The following is a 21979-nucleotide window of genomic DNA, read 5'->3' on the forward strand; positions in this document are numbered from 1 at the left end:
GAACATTTCCTACAACAGACATGGCAGCCTGCAGTGAGTAGAGATCAGCTGTTAATAGTGATTTTATTGTATCCGTCTGGACTTCACAATGGTAAGTTTTCTACTAAATTGTCTTCAAGGAGTGTTTATGTCGCTTTATGTCCGTCTAAGTGTTGCAGTCATCTTCCTGTAGGCAGCGGCTCGTTGTTGTTAGTTTTACGTAGGGTGTTAAAAATAATCTTCGCTAACACATTGGACCCTTTCATCTGATTTCCAATGGAGACACTGTTTTTTTCATCTTTTCTCAGGTTGTTGTTGAAAATCCCTCCGACTCTGGCATCATCCTTCGTGTGAAAGGGCCGCTGGAGTTTAAATGTGAGCTGGACAACACTGATGGTATGTTGACGTTTTACCACAGTGTCTCTAAACTCATTGTAATATCACATAAGGTTTAGTGTTGTGTCCAAGTGACAGGCTTGAACCTGTGATGAATAGTAATCCCACAATATTTTTACATTAATAATGAGAATTTTGTGAGAACCACCGATTCATACATAATTTCCATTTTAGTTTCTTCATTTTCAAAGGTTGCTTATTTGTTAAGCTTGTGGCAACTTAATTTAACGCCTTAAAATCCAGCTTGCCCTTTTTATTTGTAAGTGTAAGTCACAAAAAATCATCCACACTTACAGCAACTTTATTGAATCTAGAGTATGTCTTTATTTATTGTTGCTGTTATTGCTGTTATTTTACATATTTACTCCTGACGTGTGGTTTCTTCAAGATAATCTGCTTCAGTTTGATTCCCATTGTGATACTAAGAAGTGAAAACAAAGCAAAGTCCGTGTATGACAAACTACAGATTGTGTCTGGTAATAAAATTAGAGATGCACCCATCAGGCAAGGCAAGACAGGTTTATTTATATAGCACATTTCATGTACGAGACAATTCAAAGTGCTTTACATAAGACATTAAAAGCTTTACAGCAGGGAAGCAATAAAAAGTATAGGTATGAGAAGAAAAAAACAGAACAAAACGACAACAAATAAAACAGATAAACATATAAAACCTTTAAGCTTGAAAGATGCAGTGCAGATCTGAACTTCGGAATAAAAACTATTCAAATGCAGCTGAGAACAGGTGGGTCTTTAACCTGGATTTAAATAAACTACAAAATTCTTGCCCGATACATTTGGCATTTTTGCTGATAGCAGGCAGCCAATACTCATATTAGTTAATAGTGTTAGTTACTATTTTAAAGTCTTTTATGCTTCATGCTGATGTCTTTGAATGGACACAGGTTTAACATGCACATCTATGAATAATATAACATAACAGTAACAGATACATATTTTCCACTGCATTTGGTGAAAAGATGTCTTGTATGTTAATACAGATATTGGCATATATTTGCAAATATCAATACTAATACCAATGTCCAGCCCATATATCCTAAATAAAATTATTTGGTGACACATCATAAGAAAGCCTATTTCAGGTTCTCAGGTGGATAATACCCAGTGGCGGTTTCTCATAGACTGTAAGGGAAGCTCGGCTTCCCCTAAAATTACGAAAATTAAATGGTTAAATATGTACGGTTGTGTTGACATTTCATTGACTACAAATGTGTTTGAGCACGTTCATCTCAAAGGCGAGTTCGTTCAGAATCAGCTTTATCACAAATCAGCGGACTTGATGTTGTTCACTTCTCATACATTCCCATTGTACTGTTTTGTCATACGATCTCTGCTCAGTGCATTTGCCCGTAGACGCTCAGTGTCCATGCACTTCAATGGGACTGAGTGGAACAGTTTTTTTCATTGCCTCAAAACTGGACGGTAATTGGATAAATGCCACGATGTTGTCCCGCACCCGGACACCCGGTGTCTCTGGGGGTGAATGGAGCTGTGGGTGGACCTCGGCTGGGCTGGACGCCGGGCTTCCACATGCTGATTGGAGGATCAGTTGAAAGGCTGAATTTCGTTTGATTGACAGCTATTTTGAGATGTACTCCTTCACTGACAGAGTTCAGTTTAATACCATCGCGCATTCTGCTTGTGAAATCGAGAGAGAAACCACTAGGAAATTACTTGTTCATTTCTTGCACTGTAAATAAAACACACTCATTGTACTTCCTTGTTTCAATTTAACATAATTTCAGCGTTTTCTTGTTTACTTGGTACGATAAGGTCACTGACCATTTTGTTAAACAGGAACGGAGGGCTGAATATATGTTTAAATAACTTGACCATTTTTTTATGTAAGCCGACAATGAGCTTCCCCTCTCTGAAAGACGAGCAGCCGCTACTGATAATACCATATTAGATATCACTTTGGGCATGAAAAACAAATTGGCACAGAAATGTACTATTGCAGCAAGATGCATAATATTGTATTGTGTAGTATTGTAAGTGATATTTAGTATGTGTTTCCTTTCAGCTCCACACGTATATAAACTAATCTCCAGGACATTTGAGATTCTCCGCTCTCAGGTCAAATCAGACTCCTGTGTTCTCACACTCTGTGACAGCCCTGTTATTATTTGGCCAAACAAGAAATTTCATGCAACACCAGAAGAAGTAACTACAAATACAATATGTGAAGATTTACAACAGTGGATACAGTAAGTTGTACTTGCATTTTTTTCTTTCCTAGAGAAAAAAAAAAAAAAAAAAAAAAAAAAAAAAACTTTTCAATAACTTTTCAATGTATTTATTTTAGGACAGATGAGCCAGAGAGCACTGGCAAGAGATCTGCAAAAAAGAAAAACAAGAAGAGCTCAGCAGCAGTAAGTGGATGTTTTATACGGAGATGTATCGCAGGTGATTAGACAAGACAGAGCAGTTTGTTTTTATTTATCATGTAGATGACCTAGTATCTGTTACCTTACATGTTTAACAGTATATCATGAATTGAATAACAAGTAACAAGTAAACACGGCCTGTGCTTGTGTGTTTGTGTGTATCTACTGTAAATGACATCTAGAGTGTAGTTAAGCTTCAACTGATGACGGAGGTGACAAAGCCAGGACCACTCTCAGGCCTTGTCCTCTGCAGAAAAGTCCAGAATTCACACTTTGTGTCTACGACTCTACCAATGGATTGTATTGTCCGCGCAAGCTCCAGTGACACAGTCAAAGAGTATGCCTCATTCCAAAATCTTTAAAGTATCATTACTGACCAAAACACGAATGGAAGTGCGCAATAATTACTTTCTTTCATCATCCCTGGTTTCTTTTCTGGTGTTGCAGTGTCTGTGACCGTCTGATGGAGGAGTTAACTAAACAGCTGGATGAAATGGAGAAAGTGACCCTGCAACACATAAAGGGGACCACATTGCTAACCCCAGAGCCACTCCACTTTCTTCTTCCAGACCCAAAAGGACTGGTGACTGTGGTTTACCCAGCAGGAATGCCCGACACCCAGCTAGAGGCAAAACGTCAGGTTGGAACTGCAGACATACTTTTTAAAACCCCAAACAACCAAAAACATAGTATATATCTTACAGCTTTCATAGTAAATATAACAAAAGTATCATCACCTAATTTAAATGTGTATCTTTTTTTGTTATTTATATCTAATGTCTTTCTGACTAGGAATTGCATCGGCACTTTGAGCTACCAGATGACAGACCCTATTTTAGAAGAGCCAATGCTTACCACTTTCCCAATGAGCCTTACAGAGATGGTTATCTCCGCAACCCTCATCTTGTCCTTACACATCCTTCACTGGAAGACGGCAAGGTGGAGATGTTCAAGACTTCAAAATTTCCAAGTGATAGTTTTTTAAGATAAGTGACAGAAGTGTGCAAGGAAAATCATCCATAATTTCTGTGTCTGTGCACTTTTTCAAGGTGTATTTGGTCCAGGGAATCTACAGTTACCATCACTACATGCAGGACCGTATGGATGACAACGGCTGGGGCTGTGCTTATCGCTCCCTACAGACCATCTGCTCCTGGTTTCAGCAGCAAGGCTACGTAGAGCGATGTGTGCCATCCCACAAGGAGATCCAGCAGGTGGTGGCTCATGAGTAACACAGTTAATTTTAGCCCAGATTAACAATGGTTTATTAAATTAGCAAGTGAATTATGTTTTCAATATACTTATATTTATTTGTTTCTCTCCTCTTCAGGCTTTAGTGGATGTTGGAGACAAACAGACAGCCTTTGTGGGGTCACGTCAGTGGATTGGATCCATTGAGGTTCAGGCTGTTTTGAACCAGCTGCTTGGGGTCACCTCTAAGATCATGTTTGTGAGGTGTGTCATATGCTTTTCACATAGCTGATGGCGCTGTCTGTGATGGTGATGCTTACTAGATTTTCCAGATTTCTCTAACAGCTGATTTGTGTCTAATTTAGTCAGGGGTCTGAATTGGCATCCAAAGGCAGAGAACTGGCCAACCACTTCTTAACACAAGGAACTCCTATCATGATTGGTGAGTTACACATCGGTCGCCAGCCCTGGGCTTAAAGTAAAGTTTACAAGTTTAATAAATAAACTTTAAAGCTGCGTATTACTTTCATCACTAATTTTTCATCACTTCTGTAAAACCTGAGTCATAGACTAAGTATTGTGAATCTGTAAGTCTTACCATGATGACTCACCTAAATCTCTTCCCTCATGGTGAACAGTTTCAAAGTATACTCCACCATAAACAATCCCTTTGTTTACAAACAGAGCCAGTAGGTCACTTGGGCATTTTTGGAAATTTGTCGCAACGTCCACTGTGGGAATTGGAGCTCCACGCAGCCGCAACAAACACGGAAATGGCTTCATTGCCTATTGCTACTGCAGCTGCATGGAGCTCCGCTTCCCACAATGCATGTTGCAACAAATTTCCAAAAATGCCCGGGTGACCTACCGGCTCCATTTGTAAACAAATTGATTGTTTATAATGGAGTACCCTTCAAAATTGTTCACTGTGAGGGAAGAGATTCAAGTGCGTAATCACGGAAAGACTTATGGATTCGTGATTCTTAGACTATGACTCAGGTTTTACAGATTTGATGAAAAATTGGTGACGAAAGTCGTACGCAGCTTTAAATTCAATTGAAGCTGTGATGTTCACGAGGTACACTTTTTTGTTGGAGAGTAATTTGTAAATGTAAGTGATTAATGTTTATTTGATATTGTGAAAAGTTTTATTATATCAGCAACATTAGTAAATACAGTAACAGAGATTCATCTGTTCAGTCAGCAGTAAAAAAAAAAGATGTTGCGAATTGCGAAATGTCTAGAACTTTTTCTGGTTATTTGTAAGATATCTCTGGGCCACACTCATAGTAGTGGATGATAATGGACCCTTCATAAAAGCTGTAAAATAGAGAAAAGAAGTAGGGCATGTCCACTCTGAACTCCTGGAGAAATATTTTGGTCTCTGTGAACAATGATCCACTCATTCTTTAGGTATGAACATATAATCTTGATGAAAGCAGTTCTTATTTTAATATGGTTATACAATAATGATGACATAAGTATTATATCACATTTCTTCAATTACATCCCCCTAAATTGAACCAAATTTTACACAAGTGACCTTTATTTATGGCTATAAAAGAGGTACATAATGTTGAAGATCTCTTTTTCAGTCTTCAATAAGAGGGGCAAAGAATTTATTTTAGAATTATAATGGGTCATTTATTTGTACTCTACTCTGTGTTACAGGAGGAGGAGTTTTAGCTCACACTATCCTCGGCGTGGCATGGAGTGAGACCACCGGACAGATCCGCTACCTTATCCTAGATCCACATTACACAGGAGCAGAGGACTTACAGCTCATCACAGATAAGGTGAACTTCAGAAGATGCATCCACACTTTTTGAATTTTACAGACCATAATATGTTTTCCCAAAGTGACAGCCTTTTGTGTGTATGTGATCCCTTTCAGGGCTGGTGTGGCTGGAAAGGACCAGAGTTCTGGGATCAAACTGCGTATTATAATCTTTGTCTGCCGCAGAGGCCAAAGGTCATCTGAGTTCCCACAGCCACTCAGAGGGACATGGTTGGAATTGGTTGAGCTTATGCAAAACTTTGGACTGACACTCAAGTAAACAAATTATAATTTGGGTAATTTCTGTAATGATGTTGGGATTTACCAGCAAGTCTTAAATAAATGAATTATTTACCTTTCACGTATTTGCTTTCATTAAATTTGACAAAGGCTGGTATTATATACGTAATAAGATGAGATCAGTTTAAAGACAATTATTATGCAAAGATGTCTGTTTTGTGTCACTGGCAGACTGAGGACTGAAAAAATGGTAAAAATCAAGTCACCACCTGTAAGGCTCATTATTTTGTGCTGGTAGATGATATGGACTGGTGCACTAAGTAATTAAAATACACAAAATTGGTTTACTTAGATGTATTCTCAATAAATTTACAAAATATTTTAGATTCATAAACAATAACAGCATGATGCAAGCCTCCATTTAAACTTTTTTTTTTTAGCTGAAACTTGTTGCTTTTACAAAATCATATTGTGACACTAAAGAGAACAGCCCCATACTTTTCTATACTTTAATGTAGATATGTTTTTTAAGTAAATCAATAACAGTGAGCTTCTTGTGGATGCCGTGGAAACAATGAAAGGCTCCCTAGTCACCCATGGAAACGCAGAAATCTATTTGTGTAAAAGAAGCTGCATCTGAATATACCTAGGATTGTGCTGATCCCTCTGACACAGCCCATTACTGGAAAACAATCACTCCTTGCATTTCAGTTTCCACAATCTGTCATTTGTCAAAGTTAAATGGACGTATGTCTTCTGTCATTAGTGGGCAGAAAACTTTTGTCTTTAAAATATCTCTCAAGGTTATTTGGTGGGGTCATTTTGCAGATGCCTTTGAGATTTATTATCCATGAGTTGATTATCTGGGGCTGCCACAGACATACACCCATTCAGTCTCTGTCTCTGCCCATCCTTAATTGTTATGTAAATTCTATGACAGTGACCAGACATAGGTTTATACGATTTTCCTCCAAGTGCTATTATCCTAGGACATCAGCGTTTCATTAGTGTGTGTCACTTCTAGGTCTAACTCTAAAGAAAACCCATGACAAATTGTAATTTCAGGGGACGCGCCTCCACATAATCCCTTTTCTTGATTACGGAGATGCACTAGGGGGAGCAGTTACTATGGCATAATTCACAAGGGTGACAAATTAATGGAAAAACTGGAGAGGATCGATCACTTCCAATGTTTCCATCCATAAGAAACCAGTGACCATTGAATTGTTTGGCAAAAAAACAAAAATGGCTAATGTAATAATAAGAAATATATAACACGGATTATATAAATACCTATGTTAATCCACATGGGAGATTTTGTGTAAGACTCTGTTTTTTGCCATCAAGGCCAAATGAGAGGATATCTTAGAAGAATGATGTTCATTCCTACAGTACAACTGTGCAAGCCTTACACCATACTACATAGATGTTGTATTGTTTTCTTTGTGTAATGTTACCAGTCTGTAAATCTTCCCATTTTGATCCAGTATTCTAATCTATGTATTTATCTAATATTCTAATTTTAGCCAGCTAGCACTTTTGACTTAATTTATCCAAATATGGTAAAGTATTACTACTTTATATTCTGGAAGCATTTCACTTGTAGACTAGTGTAGTTGTGGTGTGCAGCAGTCTTCCACAGGAGAAAAGAAAAGAAAAGAAGTAAATGTTTGTTCCTCCATCAGTTGAAGAGAGGCTCAATCTTTAAATATTTACATCTATTACCAAGTGGTGATGTAACAAATTACGTGCTCAACAGAAAGGCCAAGTTTTCTTCTTTATCGGTACCTCATTTCAGTTTTAATTGATATCCCATTCAGTGGATGCACCTCATTGTCTTTAGTTTACATTCACAGAAACTGTTATTTGAATTAACTTTTATATAATGTAATATAAAATAATTAAATAGTTATATTCTTTTATAGTATTCTCTAATATGGTTTTTATTTAATTGGTTGAAATGTAATATATTTTTTGATATATTAAAAAAAAAAAACTTGCTTTAAAAGGTCCAGGGTTGGGTCGTAACGGTTGCCAGGAAATGACGTTGCCTAGTTACGCGGCACCATGTCACGCTCACACCAGTATCAAGATGCAATTGCTAACGATTATTTTGTATCCGTATTTTAGTAATGAAAACGCGCTGTAAGGACCTATATACAACGGGTTATGCAAATGTAACAACACGCTGTTCTATGTGACCACGCCAGGTGAGGTGTCTAATCGGCAGAGTTAAAGTTAGCTCGGTTAATTAGCTTCGATAGTTAGCTTAGCTTTAGCTGTTATTCAACTGTAGTTGCAACCACAGAACATGAATTCATCTTTTCCTTCCTCTTATGTACAAATTGAACATTACATTGTGGCTTTATAATGCTATCGCTGACACTGTTTTGCCCACATTTGCTTAATTTGTGGAAGGGTATGGATTTAAAGAAGGTATAACACTTTAAAAAAATTATTTTCTCCACTACCACAAATCATGTACCACCGTAAACCAAAGACTTTTAAAGTGCCTGCTGGAAAATTTTGCAGAATTCTACACTTTTGCCGGTCTTGAGGTTTCCATTCATTTGTTAATTCTTTGTGAGTTGGTAAGCATATTTGACAGCATGTTTCAATTGCAAGAAATTCACATTTAAATTAAAATTTTATTTTTTAAAATGAATAATTTGCCAGATATTATAGTGACGTCTGACAGTATCCATATCGCTATCAGAGCCAGTTTTACAACTTTAAACAACACAGGTTTCAAGAGTTCATATTCATATGTAGTATTTAGCTAATGTAAAAAAAAAAAAAAGAAGACAATCTGAAGTGGTAGACTATTTAAAAAGCATAAAATACAGTAGTGTAATTTGTAATATAAGTAACGATATAAAGCACACAAATTATTTTAATACTTACACAATAACACAAAAAAATTTTTGGGATTTATTTAATGGTTTCAATCTTACACCACCCCACAGGTACAGTTTTGAATTGTGTCCTTGGAAGTACAGCCTGCCATGTTCAACCCCAGTGAACTAGAAGGTGAAATTGATCACTCATTTTTTGACAGTGACTGTGATGATGTAATTAGCAGAGATGGAGGGAAAAAGATGGTCAAAAATAGTAAGACTGAGGAGAACCCACCAGTACAAGAAAAGCTACAAACAAAGCAGACTGAAAATGCAAAGGATGGTGTGCACCTGAGTGGTAAGGAGACAAAAAAATATCTGAAGCCTGTGAAAAACGACAACAGCCGAGGAGCTGGACTGAAAGATATCAGCTGTCAGCCTAAGGAAAAAGACAGGGACCGATCATTTGGAACATCAACTGACTCTAAATCTGATCAAAATTTCAATCATAGAGATAGTGGAGAAGAACACAATTTTTACCGTGGAAAATTTCTGAATTTGTTATCCAGAGAGGAAGATAGAAATGAGGATGAGAGTTCAAATGAGACTGAAGAAGAGACATCACATGCCAAATGCTCCAGTTCAAAACTTAAGAATGTAAGGTCTCCTAAGAAACTAACAAGAAACCGGCGCTCTCGAACTCCATGTCCCTCCTCACCCGAGGCCAGTACGGACTCAGACCCTGATGGCTCATATAGCAGTAGCAGTGGAAGAAGCAGTGTGGCCTCCCCCACCCTTCCCAGGCCCGATAACCCTTTATCAATTAAAGGGAGGGGAACTGGAGTGGGCTTAGCAGCATCTCAGGACTTACGCCCCCTCCATACTGATTCAGAAGATACAGTGACAGATGTGAGTCCCCTCTCGTCTCCTGACAGTAGTCGTCTACAGTCACTGGATTTGAACCACACAGAGACTGAAGATGGGACGGTTAAAGAGCAAGAGCAGGAGAGTATGCCCTCCAGTGGCCTTAGTAATGTGCCCCAAGATGACGACTCAAATCAGGATATTGATGAGTGTGAGTACACCCATGCTGTTCTTTTCATTTGCTGCATTATTTTCAAGGGCAGAAACATACATATTGTAGAGTCTATAGTATAAATAATTGGCTGAAGGATTTTTGTTTACTGTATTATGAGGTTCTTACCTGTTCTAGTTGTAAACACATACTTAAATCATGGTTTCTTTGGGAATAAAAAAGTTATTTGTCGCTTCACATAAAATGGACAAATGCGACATGTATCCTTTTTGTATATCTGGTACTTTTACTTATGTAGCTTCAGGATATATTATTTGAAACTATACTTTTACTCCTATCTCAGTGTGATTTATTTTACTTTTTGCTCCACTACATCTATCTTGATCTGTAGTTACTTTTCAGATTATAGTATATCATTCTTATCCTGGCTTAAATGTTGTTATTTTTGAACATTAATGTTGTGATAAATTGAAGGATATATTGTTTGTTAATTGGATAGGAAAATTCTATACCTTGTTAATCAGTGTAAACTTTTCAAAAGCCTTCTTAGCTGGAAAATACATTGTTACACAGCTGAAGGTAGTTTGAAGCTACATTGTTTTTTGTGCTCACAAAAAGTTCACTTTGTATTTATTGAATATGATGCATTGCTGTAGATTAAATTACACAGTGAATCTATAATAGTTATAATGTAATTAAAATGATCTCAACCAGAAACATCTGCACCAGTATAATATACACATAAAAGCATCATTAATATGCATCCAAGACATCACACGTAATAGAAAAACAGTGACCATTTTACTGCAGTGACAACTTTTTTGATACTTTAAGTACATTTTACTGATAATTACGGAAGAGGATTAGGGCCACTGAAAAAAAATAAATAAATAAAAATTTAAGGGTTGGGAGACTTTCATGACCAGTTTTTCATCAAATCTGTAAAACCTCAGTCATAGCCTAAGTATCACAAATCTGTAAGTCTTTCTCTGATTACTCACCTGAATCTCTTGCATTACGATGAACAATTTTGAAGTGCCATCCACCATAAACAAACCATGTGTTTACAAACAGAGGCGGGAGGTAATTCGGGCATCTTTGGAATTTTGTCGCAACGTGCATTGTGGGAAACGGAGGCTCGCACAGCCACCTGACAGCAGCAGCTGCTACAGACACAACGCAGAAATGGCAGGAGCTCCCTTCCCTCTATGCATATTCCTCCAGACGTTTCCACGTTTCAGCCGTTTCCGCATCGTGTTTCTTTCATCCATATAATATCATATGGTTGCGCTGCTGCTGTCAGGCAGCTCCGTGAACCTCCCTTTCCCACAATGCACGTCATAACAAAATTCCGAAGATGCCCAAGTTACCTCCCGAGTCTGTTTGTAAACACATGGTTTGTTTATGGTGGATGACACTTCAAAATTATTCACCGTAATGCAAGAGATTTAGGTGAGTAATCACAGAAAGACTTACAGATTCATGATACTTAGGCTATGACTGGGGTTTCACAGATTTAATGAAAATTTGGTCACGAAAGTCTCCCCCACCTTTCAGCTCCAATATATATTTTTTATTATTATTCTGAAAAAAAGTTAGAATTCTGAGATTCAAGTCAGAATTATGAGAAAAATGTCAGAATTCTGAGATTAATTTCAGAATTCTGACTTTTTTCTCAGAATTCTGAAAAAAAAAATTCTGACATTCAGGGAGAGTGTCATTTTTGCTTTATGGCATGCAGGAGGAGTACAGCAGGCTGACATAATGACAGATTTAGGTGACTTTTTACACATCCAAGGGGTTCCAGAGGAAGCCATTTCTCTATTAGATGAGCAAAAGGAAGGGAAACAGATATCAGTGGCTTTTTCTTCAAATTTATGTACACACGTTTCAAAACATAACATTCACACATCTTTTGGTCATCTGAGAAAAAAGTCAAAATTCTGAGATTAAAGTCAGAATTCTGACTTTTTTCTCAGAATAATAATTAAGAAATATATAGATTGGACCAGTGGCCCTAAGATCCCTTACTAAAAACTAAATTTCTGAATGCTGAAATTTTGCTAGAGTATTTTCACTGAATATGAACACTTCTTCCACCACTGCCTTTCAGACTCTCTTGATTCTGAGAGTCAGTTTGGAGACAGAGTGGTTTTTCACTGTCCTGTGGGGAAGAATCGGAAGAACTACTCATTCACCAATGACGAGGTCCGGCGCATAGACCGAGAGAACCAGCGGCTTCTTGGCCAGCTGTCACGGCTTTATCAAGGGTCCAGGCCAGGAAGTGCAGCAGGACAGAAACGCCACAAGACCAGTAACTCACCTCTCACTCGCCGTTCTCACAGTGCACTCAACAGACAGCGTGAACAACAGCGAATTGAAAGGGAGAACCTGGTGAGTATTTAACATTAGTTAGCTGAAAGTTCCTAACAACAGGACATTTTGCTGCAACATAGGTATAAGCTGCAACCTTTGCAATACCCAGAGTTATATATTTTTGTCTTTATCTAAAATGTGTGGTAGTGGCTGTGATCCATGGTACCAATTTGTTTTTTTTTGTTTTTTTTAAATAAAACCTGCACTGAACAGCTTTTTCCCCCTCCCTGTATCCTCTGTGGATTTACTGTTCATTACAGTCATTACAGACATCATTACAGAAGTATGTAGACTTACTTTTGGGGTAACTCTACATACTTTCTGGAGCAACAGACAGTAATTCCGTGTGTTAGTACTACATTATATGTGATAGACTAACAATAAGTCAAAATATGACATCTCATTTGACTCAAATTTGATGTAATTAGACGATGTTAACTATTATATTAGCTAACCTGTTGCTCTTTGGCTTGTCCTCAGCTCTTTGTTAGCACAGTTTCCATCTTTTTACAGAGGGGATATTTTGCACATCATGCTGTCCATGTTAAGTGCTAGCTTTCAGTTGCAGTTTGTGCATATGCTTTGTTAAGGATGGTTGGTGAGACAAAACTTGTATTTGCAGCCTCTTGTTTTGACATCATGGAAGCTACACTGTTTGCATGAAGGTGAATCACTACACGTACAGACTGCTCCATTGTATGACAAGCACTGATGCAAGACATGGGTTTAGTACTGTTTTAATGTCATGGTATAGCGGTACTGTTCTGGTGTCAGCAGGCATTGCAGCACTACTGCTACATTTCTTCTGTGATGAGGAATTAAGCAGTAGAGTTGTGCTTGTCAAATAGTTACCAATGATCAGAAATGCAACCGGCCAAGCATATTTTGAAGCCCTACCTCTCTCAAAACAACATTTATCAGACAAAACCTTCTCATAAGCTTATGTCACAGTATAGCTTTTGTTCAACAGAGCCAAGAAGTATAGAAATCTTGTTTCCTCTCAGACCATCTGTGTTACAAAATGCTGAAAGGAAATTAGGGATTTTTTCCCTCCAGTAATGGCAAAAAAAAATTGAGCACTGAAGATTTTAATACTTGTCCCCTGAACTGTTCTCTGTATAGAAAAATCGTAGAGACAATTTCTAACTTCAACTCTTACAGGGTCAAAAGTCTACATACCCTTTATTAAACTGGTGTGTCATAACCTTTGGGTTATGTTAGTTGAATTTGGTATGTAGGTGCACCTCAAAAAATGTTAATATTGTGAAAAACAATTATTTGTTTCTGTATATTCATTCAAACAGTGACGTTTTCATGTATTTTAGAATCATTACATATAAAGTGAAATATTTTTTGAATTGTGTTGAATTTTTAGTTTTCATTTTAATGAGTATGTCTTACAGCTCAAGAAAGTCAAACATTCAGTTTCTCAAAATGTTTGAATATTTCATAGGATCAATTTCAATAAGGATTTATTATATGGATGTGTGAAACTTCTGAAAAGTGTGTTCATTTGTACACTCAATATTTGGTCGCGGCTCTTTTTGCACAAACGATCAATGTGGCTTGGCATGGAGGTAATCAGTCTGTGACTGCTGAGGTGTTATGGAAGCCCAAGTTGCTTTGATTGTGGCCTTCCGCTCTTCTGTATTGTTGGGTCTGACGATTGACATCTTCTCCTTAACAATATTATAGATTCTCTATAGGAGTCATGTCAGGTGAGTTCACTGGCCAGTTGTGTACAGTAGCACCATGGTCACCAAGACAGTTCTGAATAGTTTTAACAATGGGCAGAGTCCAGAGTGCAAAGCCCTGCTGGAAAAGGAAATCAGCATCTCTTTAAAGCCTGTTAAAAGACAGAAGCATGTAGTGCTCTAAAACATTGTAGAAGACCAACACCAGTAGGTGACATAGCACCCCAGATTATCACTGACTGTGGAGACTTCTCACATTAGACTTGAAGCATCTTCAATTCTGTACCTTTACAGTTTTCATCCAGACTCTGGGAACTTGAAATCCACATTAAATGCTAAATTTAATCTCATGTGAAAAGAGGACTTTGGACCACTGAGCAGTAGTCCAGTTCTTGTCTCCTCAGCCCAAGTAAGACTCGTCTGATATTGTTTCTAGTTCAGGAGTGTTTTGACACTAGAAATGCCACACACTCGTTGTCCATTTCCCGAACACTGACTTCAGCCTCACTCCACTCTGTGAATCTCCCCCATGTTCTTGAATATGCGTTCCTTTACAACCTTGTCAAGGCTACAGTCATCCCTGTTGTTTGTACTTGGTTTCCTACCACAGTTTTCTCTTCCATTCAACTTTCCAATAGCATGCTTTGATAGATCACTCTGACCAGCCAACCCTCTCAGCTGTAGTCTTCTATGTCCTATCCTCCTTATAGAAGACACCAATGAGTGTCAAGTCAGCAGTCTTCCAATTGAGTGAAGTGATCCAGACTGAGAGACCCATGGTATTTATACTGCATAAATAGTGATTTACTCAAACTTGAAATGAAATGTTGTAATTTGAGATATGCTTCTTCTACTTTTTTGTTGACCATAATTAATAAAACATCTAGTTCACAAGGCTGGTATATCCACAATTTTCACTGAAATACCTGACAAAAAATGGATCCTTTTCATTGATATTAAAATGTATGTATACCTGTGTGTAAACTTCCCACCTCAACTGTAGAAGGGTAGTTTAACAGAATTAAAGTGAATCTTTGAGAGCTATCCCTGAAAGCAGACATGGACAGTTTTGGACAGATGGCAGCAGGTGGTGGACAGGCTGCAGCCCCTAACAGTCACAGTCACAGTAAATGAAAGCTCAGCTTCTGCAGCTTTAGCCTCTCACCCTATATTTTACCTCTGCTTGACCACTCTTCTAAGTAACACAGTGATAAAAATGGCCAGCAGTTGGTAAAAATGTTAACTAAGCTGATAATTGGCCAACCAGCAGTGTGAGCAGTGTGTTACTGTTTCCTCAAACACGTGTTCATTATTGTTGGGCTGAGATTTTTCATCAGACCATACTGTAGATATCGTTAGAAAATGTGTTCCAGTCATTTTCAGGACAGACTGTCCTCTCTCTGTGTGTCATCACAAGTGCTTTTCGCTTTCTCTATTCTTAGAGTGAAGTAATTGAATCTGCTGTGTGATGAGAGTATCCACCCCACTTGGTTCTCCCTGCACAAGTAGAGCTGGCTCTTTAACTTTCAAGTCTAGTTACTTCCACAGTGTAATTTTCCTCTTTCACAAGTGTGAAACACGGGTTGTGTTTGAAAAGAGTCTGTTAGAAGAGACAGTTATCATACACTGGAAAAGCAGTAGGTGACTGGCTTGGTAGAACCAAGCAGTGCCTTTTTATTACCTGAAGACTTAAGAACGTTTGGAGAACAGTCTTTTGATTGGACGTTTTTCCTAGTTGCATTGCTTCATATATACTGTTTGCTTACAGGGGGATCTCTGCACAGCACATACAGCAGGGTGACTGCATGTGTGACAGCCATGTCTTAGACTGTTTTAATTCATGCTGTCTTGGGAATTACTCTTTTCTTTTCTCACTTCACTTTAACTTCTCTTCAAATGTCCACATCTCCCCTTCAGAGTTTTTCCAAAATGTTCAACTCTTAGGCTTACAGTGAAATTGTTTTTGGCATGACTTTCCAGAACATGTTTGCTATATTCATTTGACGTGGTTCATGTGTAGAATCTCCCCCCTGTTCAGTAAATGCTTTTGTTGAGGTGCTTTTTTTTGCCAAAGGAGCTGCAAAGTTATTTACTTACTTGCTTATTTATTTATTTATTTATTTAAAACCTCCAACAAAATGAACACTGATGATCTCACTCACACTTGCTGTCATGGCAGTGGTTTATTTTGCAAATAAAAACAATATTTATTCATGGTTGTATTAAACCAACATTTTCATTGTTTCCTTCAGGCTTTTTTGAAAAGGCTAGAGACTGTTAAGCCTACGTCGGGCCTGAAGCGTTCTGAACAGCTAGCAGACTACCAGCGCCAAGTTGGATACCTGGGAGGTCCTTCATACCCCATTTTTAAGTCTACCACAAAGAAAGAAAGACCAACCAGCAGGACATCTTCAGGTTAGTGTCCAAGTGAGGATTTTTTAAAATTGTATTTTACTGTTTTTGTTAATTTGGGTCTTTATTAGGTAACAGTAGCAAAACAATGTCCTACAGTTGGATCCATGGACATTTCAGCTTTGTGATATGTGTTGAAGCCATTAGCCAATGATTTTATTTTGTAGCAGACTGGCCCTATTTGCATTTGATGATTCATTTAATGTAATAAAACAGAGGATGATCTTGTGTAATGGAGCAGCACTTCTGCAGCAACTGGAGGCTGATTTATCACATGTATATAATCTACTGCCTTCTCTCAGCCACCTGTATGACATGAGGACTTGGAAATATGCCGAAAATCAGTCCATCATTCACTCATCCACTATTCCCTTTATAAATGAACACTAAGTAGTTCCCTGAATAGGGAGCAGTTGTTATCTGCAAAAAACATTGCATTTTATGAATGATAACAGAAAGGAACTACTTTTCATGATGCATTATGGGATATTTTTAGTCAGCTGAGGTACAATATTTTCACTATACTACACTAAAATTTTATGTTCAAGGTGTTAAAAGTGCTCTCAATATGACTGTATGATGTGATCATGTTAAACCTGTATTCACAGTTGTTTCTGTCTTTCAGCAGGTAGAGGCCTTAGGCAAAGCAGTGCTGCCCACCGCAGTGCCACAGCTGTTTCATCCTCCAGTAAAGACCCCAGTGATGTACCCGTCCCCAGAACAAAAATAACGACTGGATCCCGGCCAGCTTGGTGCTGACAACATGATATATTAAATGTAACCTATGAACAAATAGTCCTCCTGTGGTGACATAATCGTCATTTAACACATTGCATCTGTAACTTGTTAAGATTTAAAGGCAAAGTGTGTAACATTTTCCATATCCAACAAGTGGTGCCAGGCACAACAAACCCCGCCCCTCACACATATTGTAGCTTATTTTGGCATCGATCCAGCAGATGTCATCATGTCTATGCATGTGCTGATGTCAGTATATCAGTCGCCTCTATATATGTGCTTTGAAGTAAATTGAAACAAAATTGATGTTTTTATAGACATGTGAAATTTCGCCCATTATAAGTAAATGGGAGACAAAAAAAGATGTTAAAAATTCATTAAAAAAATTTTTTTAACTTTGACCTACTTCTCCCAAAATGCAATGAGATCTATTCTGGATCACTGGCAATATATAAACCCAATTTGGTATGAATTCAACCAATAGCTTTGCTGCTAGAGTGTTAACAAAGAAACAAACCAAACCAAAAACAATACCTCTTGTCTGCCCTTCAGGGGGCGGGGTAATAATAATAGTAATCCTTTTCAGTCATCACTCCTCAGTGTGTGGTGTTGTATTTGTTTGCACTCTGTCTGTGTTTTCTGTTTCCTTCTTGATTTGCTGTGACAGAGTCAGGAAATAACATTTTATTTTTCTATTTCACAGTTTTTTTTTCTCGCTGCATCCACAGATTCTCCATTCAGTCAGTTTCTCTGACTTTCACTCCCTTGTTGGCAAATGTAGTGGAGGAAGAAATTTAACAGTTCTGTTTACAATCACAAGTGAGAAATTTTTACACACATTGCCTTTAAGCAGTTTTTATTCACATTCATAAACTATCAGTTGACTCCATATTCAGTAACTGTCTTGCTGATCCTTTTGGGGATTTTATTCCTGTTCATTGATGCTGAAAGATAATGAATATTTTGCTCTGGGCTGTTCATAAATACTGTAATGCTTCTTAGAGCTGCTGGTCATAAAAGCTTGCTGTATTTTTTTTTTTTTTTTTTTTTTTTTTAATTTTAGGAAATACTGCCTCTTTCAACCATGGTATAGCAATGAGTAAAATAGCAGATAATTATGCTTATTTTATTGTAAGCGCCATTTCCCTTAAATTTGCACATTTTTTGTCTGTGTGTCATTTGTACATTTAATGATGCTCTAAATTGTTATGTTTTTACTCAAAAGTATGTTTAAGTAATTATTTTTTGGTAAATTATTACTCCATTTCTGCCAAAATAAAGCTTCTTATTCAGGATACTGACAGTTAATACTTTTAAACCCTACAGAGGAATGACTAAGAAAATCTAATTGTCTCAACAGTTAATAGTTGTTAGTTTGTAATTTTGGTGGGTTTTTTTTTTTTCATCAATGATCACAATAATCCATAACCATGATTAACCAAATTTGAATTTTGCTGATTTAATTTAAGTGGAACCAAGAAAAATCTTTATGAATCTAAAATATTTTATGGTCTTACTTTATATGTACAGTCTTAAACTCAGAAGATGTATTGCCATGACAACAGAACATGAGCATCCAGAAGTTAGACTAATAAATCTTTATTATTAAAATACTGTAGGAGGTGTGATACATGGATCTTAATGGTCACAACATTACAACACATGGGCTTCAAAGACTGTTTTAACATAGGGAGGATATGACAGGTAGTGGCTTCATCCTGTACATCGGCAAATACAACTGAACCACCAGCTTGACTTAGTTGTACTGAAATCTCTGCCGTCTGACATGTTGTAGAATGGGGTATATACACATTTCTGTGGGGGCATGTTCACTCAGGTCAGGTATACCCATACCTACCTTCTCAGGGCTATCACAGAAGCTTACATGCCCAAACTGTAATTCACCACAAGCTGTTATCACTCTATCACAATTAAGACTTAAGAAAGATGAAGGGTTTCCTTGGGATCTGGGAGATGAGAAAGTTTACTTTGTGAACTTCTTGATCTCATCGTACAGCACCAACACGAAAGCGCCACCCATGCCTCTGATCACGTTGGACCAGGCTCCCTTAAAGAAGGCTCTTGATCCCTCATCCTTGAGGATCTTCCTCCAGCAGTCGATTGTTCCCTTGTACATGATGTCAGCTGTGAATGGAGATGCGCACAGTTGATGCACAGTGCCCACGTGTACATGCGTAAAGTGTGCGTAATTGCGCCAAACCAATTATGTCTGTCATAAGTATGCATCCTTCTCACCTCCTTTGCGTCCAGACTGCATCATCATACGACGTCTGACGGTGTCGAAGGGATATGAGACAAGACCAGCTGCGGCGGTGACTGTCTGAGCGATCATCCAGCTGACGACGATGTGCGTATTCTTGGGATCTGGCAGCATACCTGTACAGAGAAAAAGTTCAAGACATCCGTTGTTTCCGAAAAATGCACAAATATTATGTTGAAAGCAGTCGAACAGATGTGCGCACCTTTAGCTGTGTCGAAGCATCCAAAGTAGGCTGCTCTGTAGATGATAATACCCTGGACAGACACGTTGAAACCCAGGTAGAGACCCCTCAGGCCGTCGGTTTTGAAGATCTTGGCGATGCAGTTTCCAAGACCGGTGAATTCTCTCTCAGCGGCGCCTTTGCCGATGTCGGCAGCAAGTCTTGTTCTGGCGAAGTCAAGGGGATAGACAAAGCACAGGGATGTCGCACCTGCAGCACCACCGGATGCCAGGTTACCGGCGAAGTAGCGCCAGAACTGTGTTTTTTGATCCACGCCGCCAAGGAAGATCTTCTTGTACTTGTCTTTGAAGGCGAAGTTCAGGGCTTGAGTTGGGAAGTAACGGATCACGTTGGCCAGGTTACCTCTCCAGAAGGACACAAAGCCCTGCTCCTTTGGGATCCTGACCACACAGTCCATGATTCCTTTGTACTGTGTCTCTGCTGTGATCTGTTTGCTGGCATGCTGGACCTGCAAGCAAAGATGTCATAGATTTAAGGAGAAAAACTGTGGAAAAACAATACTTTTCCATGACCTTATTTCTCTGAATAAATGGCATTGTATGGAACATTGTAATCCCATAAAGTTGCAATAAAATATTTTTTTACCTCTTCTCATGAAATTATTGTGACAATGTGATTTATTGTTGGTAGATAAAGTGTAACTGGCATTCAGTAATCACTGCACCTGATCAAAGGTGATTACTGATGTGAATACGTAAGAATAAAAAAAGAAAGGAATGTGTCTCAAAAAACAAAATTATTTCAACCTTATTGGGAGCAGTGTATTTATAATAATAATAAAAAAATGTTTGTTCATTTGTATTCTCGTCATTTTAGTCCATATGTAATACTTTGTGGTCAGTAGTTGTAGGCCTAGCAGTCTACAGGCACATTCATGTCATTTGAGAATCCTCTGTATATTGAGTTACATAGTTCAAGTTAAATTTAGAAATCCACTTTCACTAAATATTACTGCGGTCAATCTGTAACATTTAAGTCGTATTAACTTAAATTAACGTCTCGAGTGCTTATATAACGTAATATTAGGACATTTTTACTAAACCGTATTTTAGGCAGCATTGTCATCATCACCATGACAGCAGCAGCAGTGAAACGGTCAGTGCGTAAAACCATCTCCACAGTAACGAAGGACCCCACACGTGCCCCTTGACATTACGCACGGGACCACATGAGCCTCCTCACACACAGTTTTACTCTTTTCCATTAAAATATACCCCTGTTTTAGAGTTTAAACTGTTTAGATAATCAGTAAGAAGACATTTACGCACACTTCACGCACAAAACTGTAATTCTTCAGCCATGCTGTGAGCACCTGTCAGTTTAGGCATTTTACCTGCAGCAACAACTTGACTCTCTCAATAGGAGCGACAGCTGTTTTGGAGATGGCAGCGGCGATACCACCGGCCAAAAAGTCCTTCATGAAACTGACCACCGCGTCCGACATGGCTGGATGCTTCTTGTGCGGATTTAAGACCCCTGACTGTTCCAAACCTCACCAAGGTCCTAAAGGAAACCCAACGCCCCTCCAAGTGGACGCAGCCCCTCCATCCGCCCTAATATATCCGAGCCATTTATCGCGAGAATTTTGTGTGATGGATTTGCATTTTGACAAACAGATAAACGAGGTTGAATAAATATCCGAGGTGAAGGGTCAGTGCGCAGGCTACGCCATGTTAATGGGGTTAAGAACCGGCCAAACCGGGGACGTTTAAAGGACACAATATGTATCACAATTTATTATCAAAACTAACTTTTACTAGGACTCTAAACACATTCCTAAGACTATCTGAAATAGCTTAATATGAGTCTGTTCACAGGCTTCTCATCCATGTTCCAGTTTCACACGTTTAGGTCAAAGGAAAAATGTTGTAGTAGTTTAAACATGAAATTAGAGACTTTTAGAAGTTCAGCTGAAAGTAGATGCTCTGTGGTGCATTTGGATAATAATCTGAAAGTGTATCCTGTTCTACACTTTTCAGAAGGTGGCTTATAGTCACACATTGAGTGTTTTCTTCATGTATGTATTATGCGTTACAACCGTGTTTTCAGCTCCAAAATGACAAGTAAAAATATATATCTACTTTTATTTAAGGGACAGAGGTTTGTTTTAGGTTAAAACACAAACTACTGATCCTAGGTCAGAGGTCGAACAACTGGGGAACTTTACATCTGAGAAACACTGGTGACGCATTAAGGAAATTACCACCGAATACTTATTTTAGATGCTTTTATTTTATACTTCTTCTGACATTTTCATTTCAGCTCTCCAACAGTTTTACTGAACATTCATTTTTGCACCTGTTGAGCCTGAGTCAAGCTCACTTTAACTAAAGGAAAGTGAGACAGGAAAAGAAATCTTTCTTTCAGACAAAA

The 21979-nt window shown here is 38.2% G+C and overlaps 3 protein-coding genes across 8 annotated transcripts; 2 read left to right on the top strand and 1 right to left on the bottom strand.

The window, feature by feature from the left end:
* On the top strand, positions 1-6112 carry ufsp2 (ufm1-specific peptidase 2). 2 transcript variants are annotated; one of them, XM_030139476.1, is made up of 12 exons: positions 1-91; positions 291-375; positions 2420-2603; positions 2702-2768; positions 2966-3120; positions 3231-3423; positions 3576-3722; positions 3833-3997; positions 4114-4238; positions 4340-4416; positions 5646-5770; positions 5869-6112. In XM_030139476.1, the coding sequence occupies exons 1-12, from the start codon at positions 89-91 to the stop codon at positions 5953-5955; spliced, it is 1413 nt and encodes a 470-aa protein (XP_029995336.1). In that variant the 5' UTR covers positions 1-88; the 3' UTR covers positions 5956-6112. The 2 variants fall into 2 exon arrangements, with proteins under 2 accessions (XP_029995336.1, XP_029995328.1); XM_030139468.1 differs by having other exon boundaries at positions 16-91; positions 288-375.
* A 1929-nt stretch (positions 6113-8041) lies between these two features.
* cfap97 (cilia and flagella associated protein 97) lies at positions 8042-19060 on the top strand. 5 transcript variants are annotated; one of them, XR_003935880.1, is made up of 6 exons: positions 8042-8206; positions 8958-9903; positions 11978-12258; positions 16187-16349; positions 16972-17237; positions 17658-19060. XR_003935880.1 is itself a non-coding variant. In XM_030139449.1 (5 exons), the coding sequence occupies exons 2-5, from the start codon at positions 8997-8999 to the stop codon at positions 17103-17105; spliced, it is 1485 nt and encodes a 494-aa protein (XP_029995309.1). In that variant the 5' UTR covers positions 8042-8201; positions 8958-8996; the 3' UTR covers positions 17106-17344. The 5 variants fall into 5 exon arrangements, 1 of the variants encoding a protein (XP_029995309.1); XR_003935879.1 differs by having other exon boundaries at positions 8042-8201; XR_003935882.1 differs by having other exon boundaries at positions 8042-8201; positions 16975-17237.
* slc25a4 (solute carrier family 25 member 4) lies at positions 18668-21126 on the bottom strand. Its single transcript, XM_030139557.1, has 4 exons — positions 20940-21126; positions 19568-20054; positions 19341-19481; positions 18668-19229 (listed from the first exon to the last, which is right to left on the bottom strand). Exons 1-4 carry the CDS (start codon positions 21048-21050, stop codon positions 19069-19071), a joined length of 900 nt encoding a protein of 299 aa, XP_029995417.1. The 5' UTR covers positions 21051-21126; the 3' UTR covers positions 18668-19068.
* Between the last annotated feature and the right edge of the window lie 853 nt (positions 21127-21979).

The sequence above is a fragment of the Sphaeramia orbicularis genome, chromosome 1 (assembly GCF_902148855.1).
Source record: "Sphaeramia orbicularis chromosome 1, fSphaOr1.1, whole genome shotgun sequence".
Lineage (NCBI taxonomy): Eukaryota > Metazoa > Chordata > Actinopteri > Kurtiformes > Apogonidae > Sphaeramia > Sphaeramia orbicularis.

Excerpts from the sequence above, each read along its gene's own strand:
- ufsp2 (XM_030139468.1), top strand. Across the intron at positions 3,998-4,113 it reads CCCACAAGGAGATCCAGCAG|GCTTTAGTGGATGTTGGAGA; the intron begins GTGGTGGCTCAT and ends TCTCCTCTTCAG. Across the intron at positions 4,239-4,339 it reads TCTAAGATCATGTTTGTGAG|TCAGGGGTCTGAATTGGCAT; the intron begins GTGTGTCATATG and ends TGTCTAATTTAG.
- cfap97 (XM_030139449.1), top strand. The coding sequence starts at position 8,997 with ATGTTCAACCCCAGTGAACTAGAAGGTGAAATTGATCACTCATTTTTT. Across the intron at positions 9,904-11,977 it reads AAATCAGGATATTGATGAGT|ACTCTCTTGATTCTGAGAGT; the intron begins GTGAGTACACCC and ends ACTGCCTTTCAG. Across the intron at positions 12,259-16,186 it reads GAATTGAAAGGGAGAACCTG|GCTTTTTTGAAAAGGCTAGA; the intron begins GTGAGTATTTAA and ends TGTTTCCTTCAG.
- slc25a4 (XM_030139557.1), bottom strand. The coding sequence starts at position 21,050 with ATGTCGGACGCGGTGGTCAGTTTCATGAAGGACTTTTTGGCCGGTGGT. Across the intron at positions 19,482-19,567 it reads ATGCTTCGACACAGCTAAAG|GTATGCTGCCAGATCCCAAG; the intron begins GTGCGCACATCT and ends TTCTCTGTACAG. Across the intron at positions 19,230-19,340 it reads GCAGTCTGGACGCAAAGGAG|CTGACATCATGTACAAGGGA; the intron begins GTGAGAAGGATG and ends CTCCATTCACAG.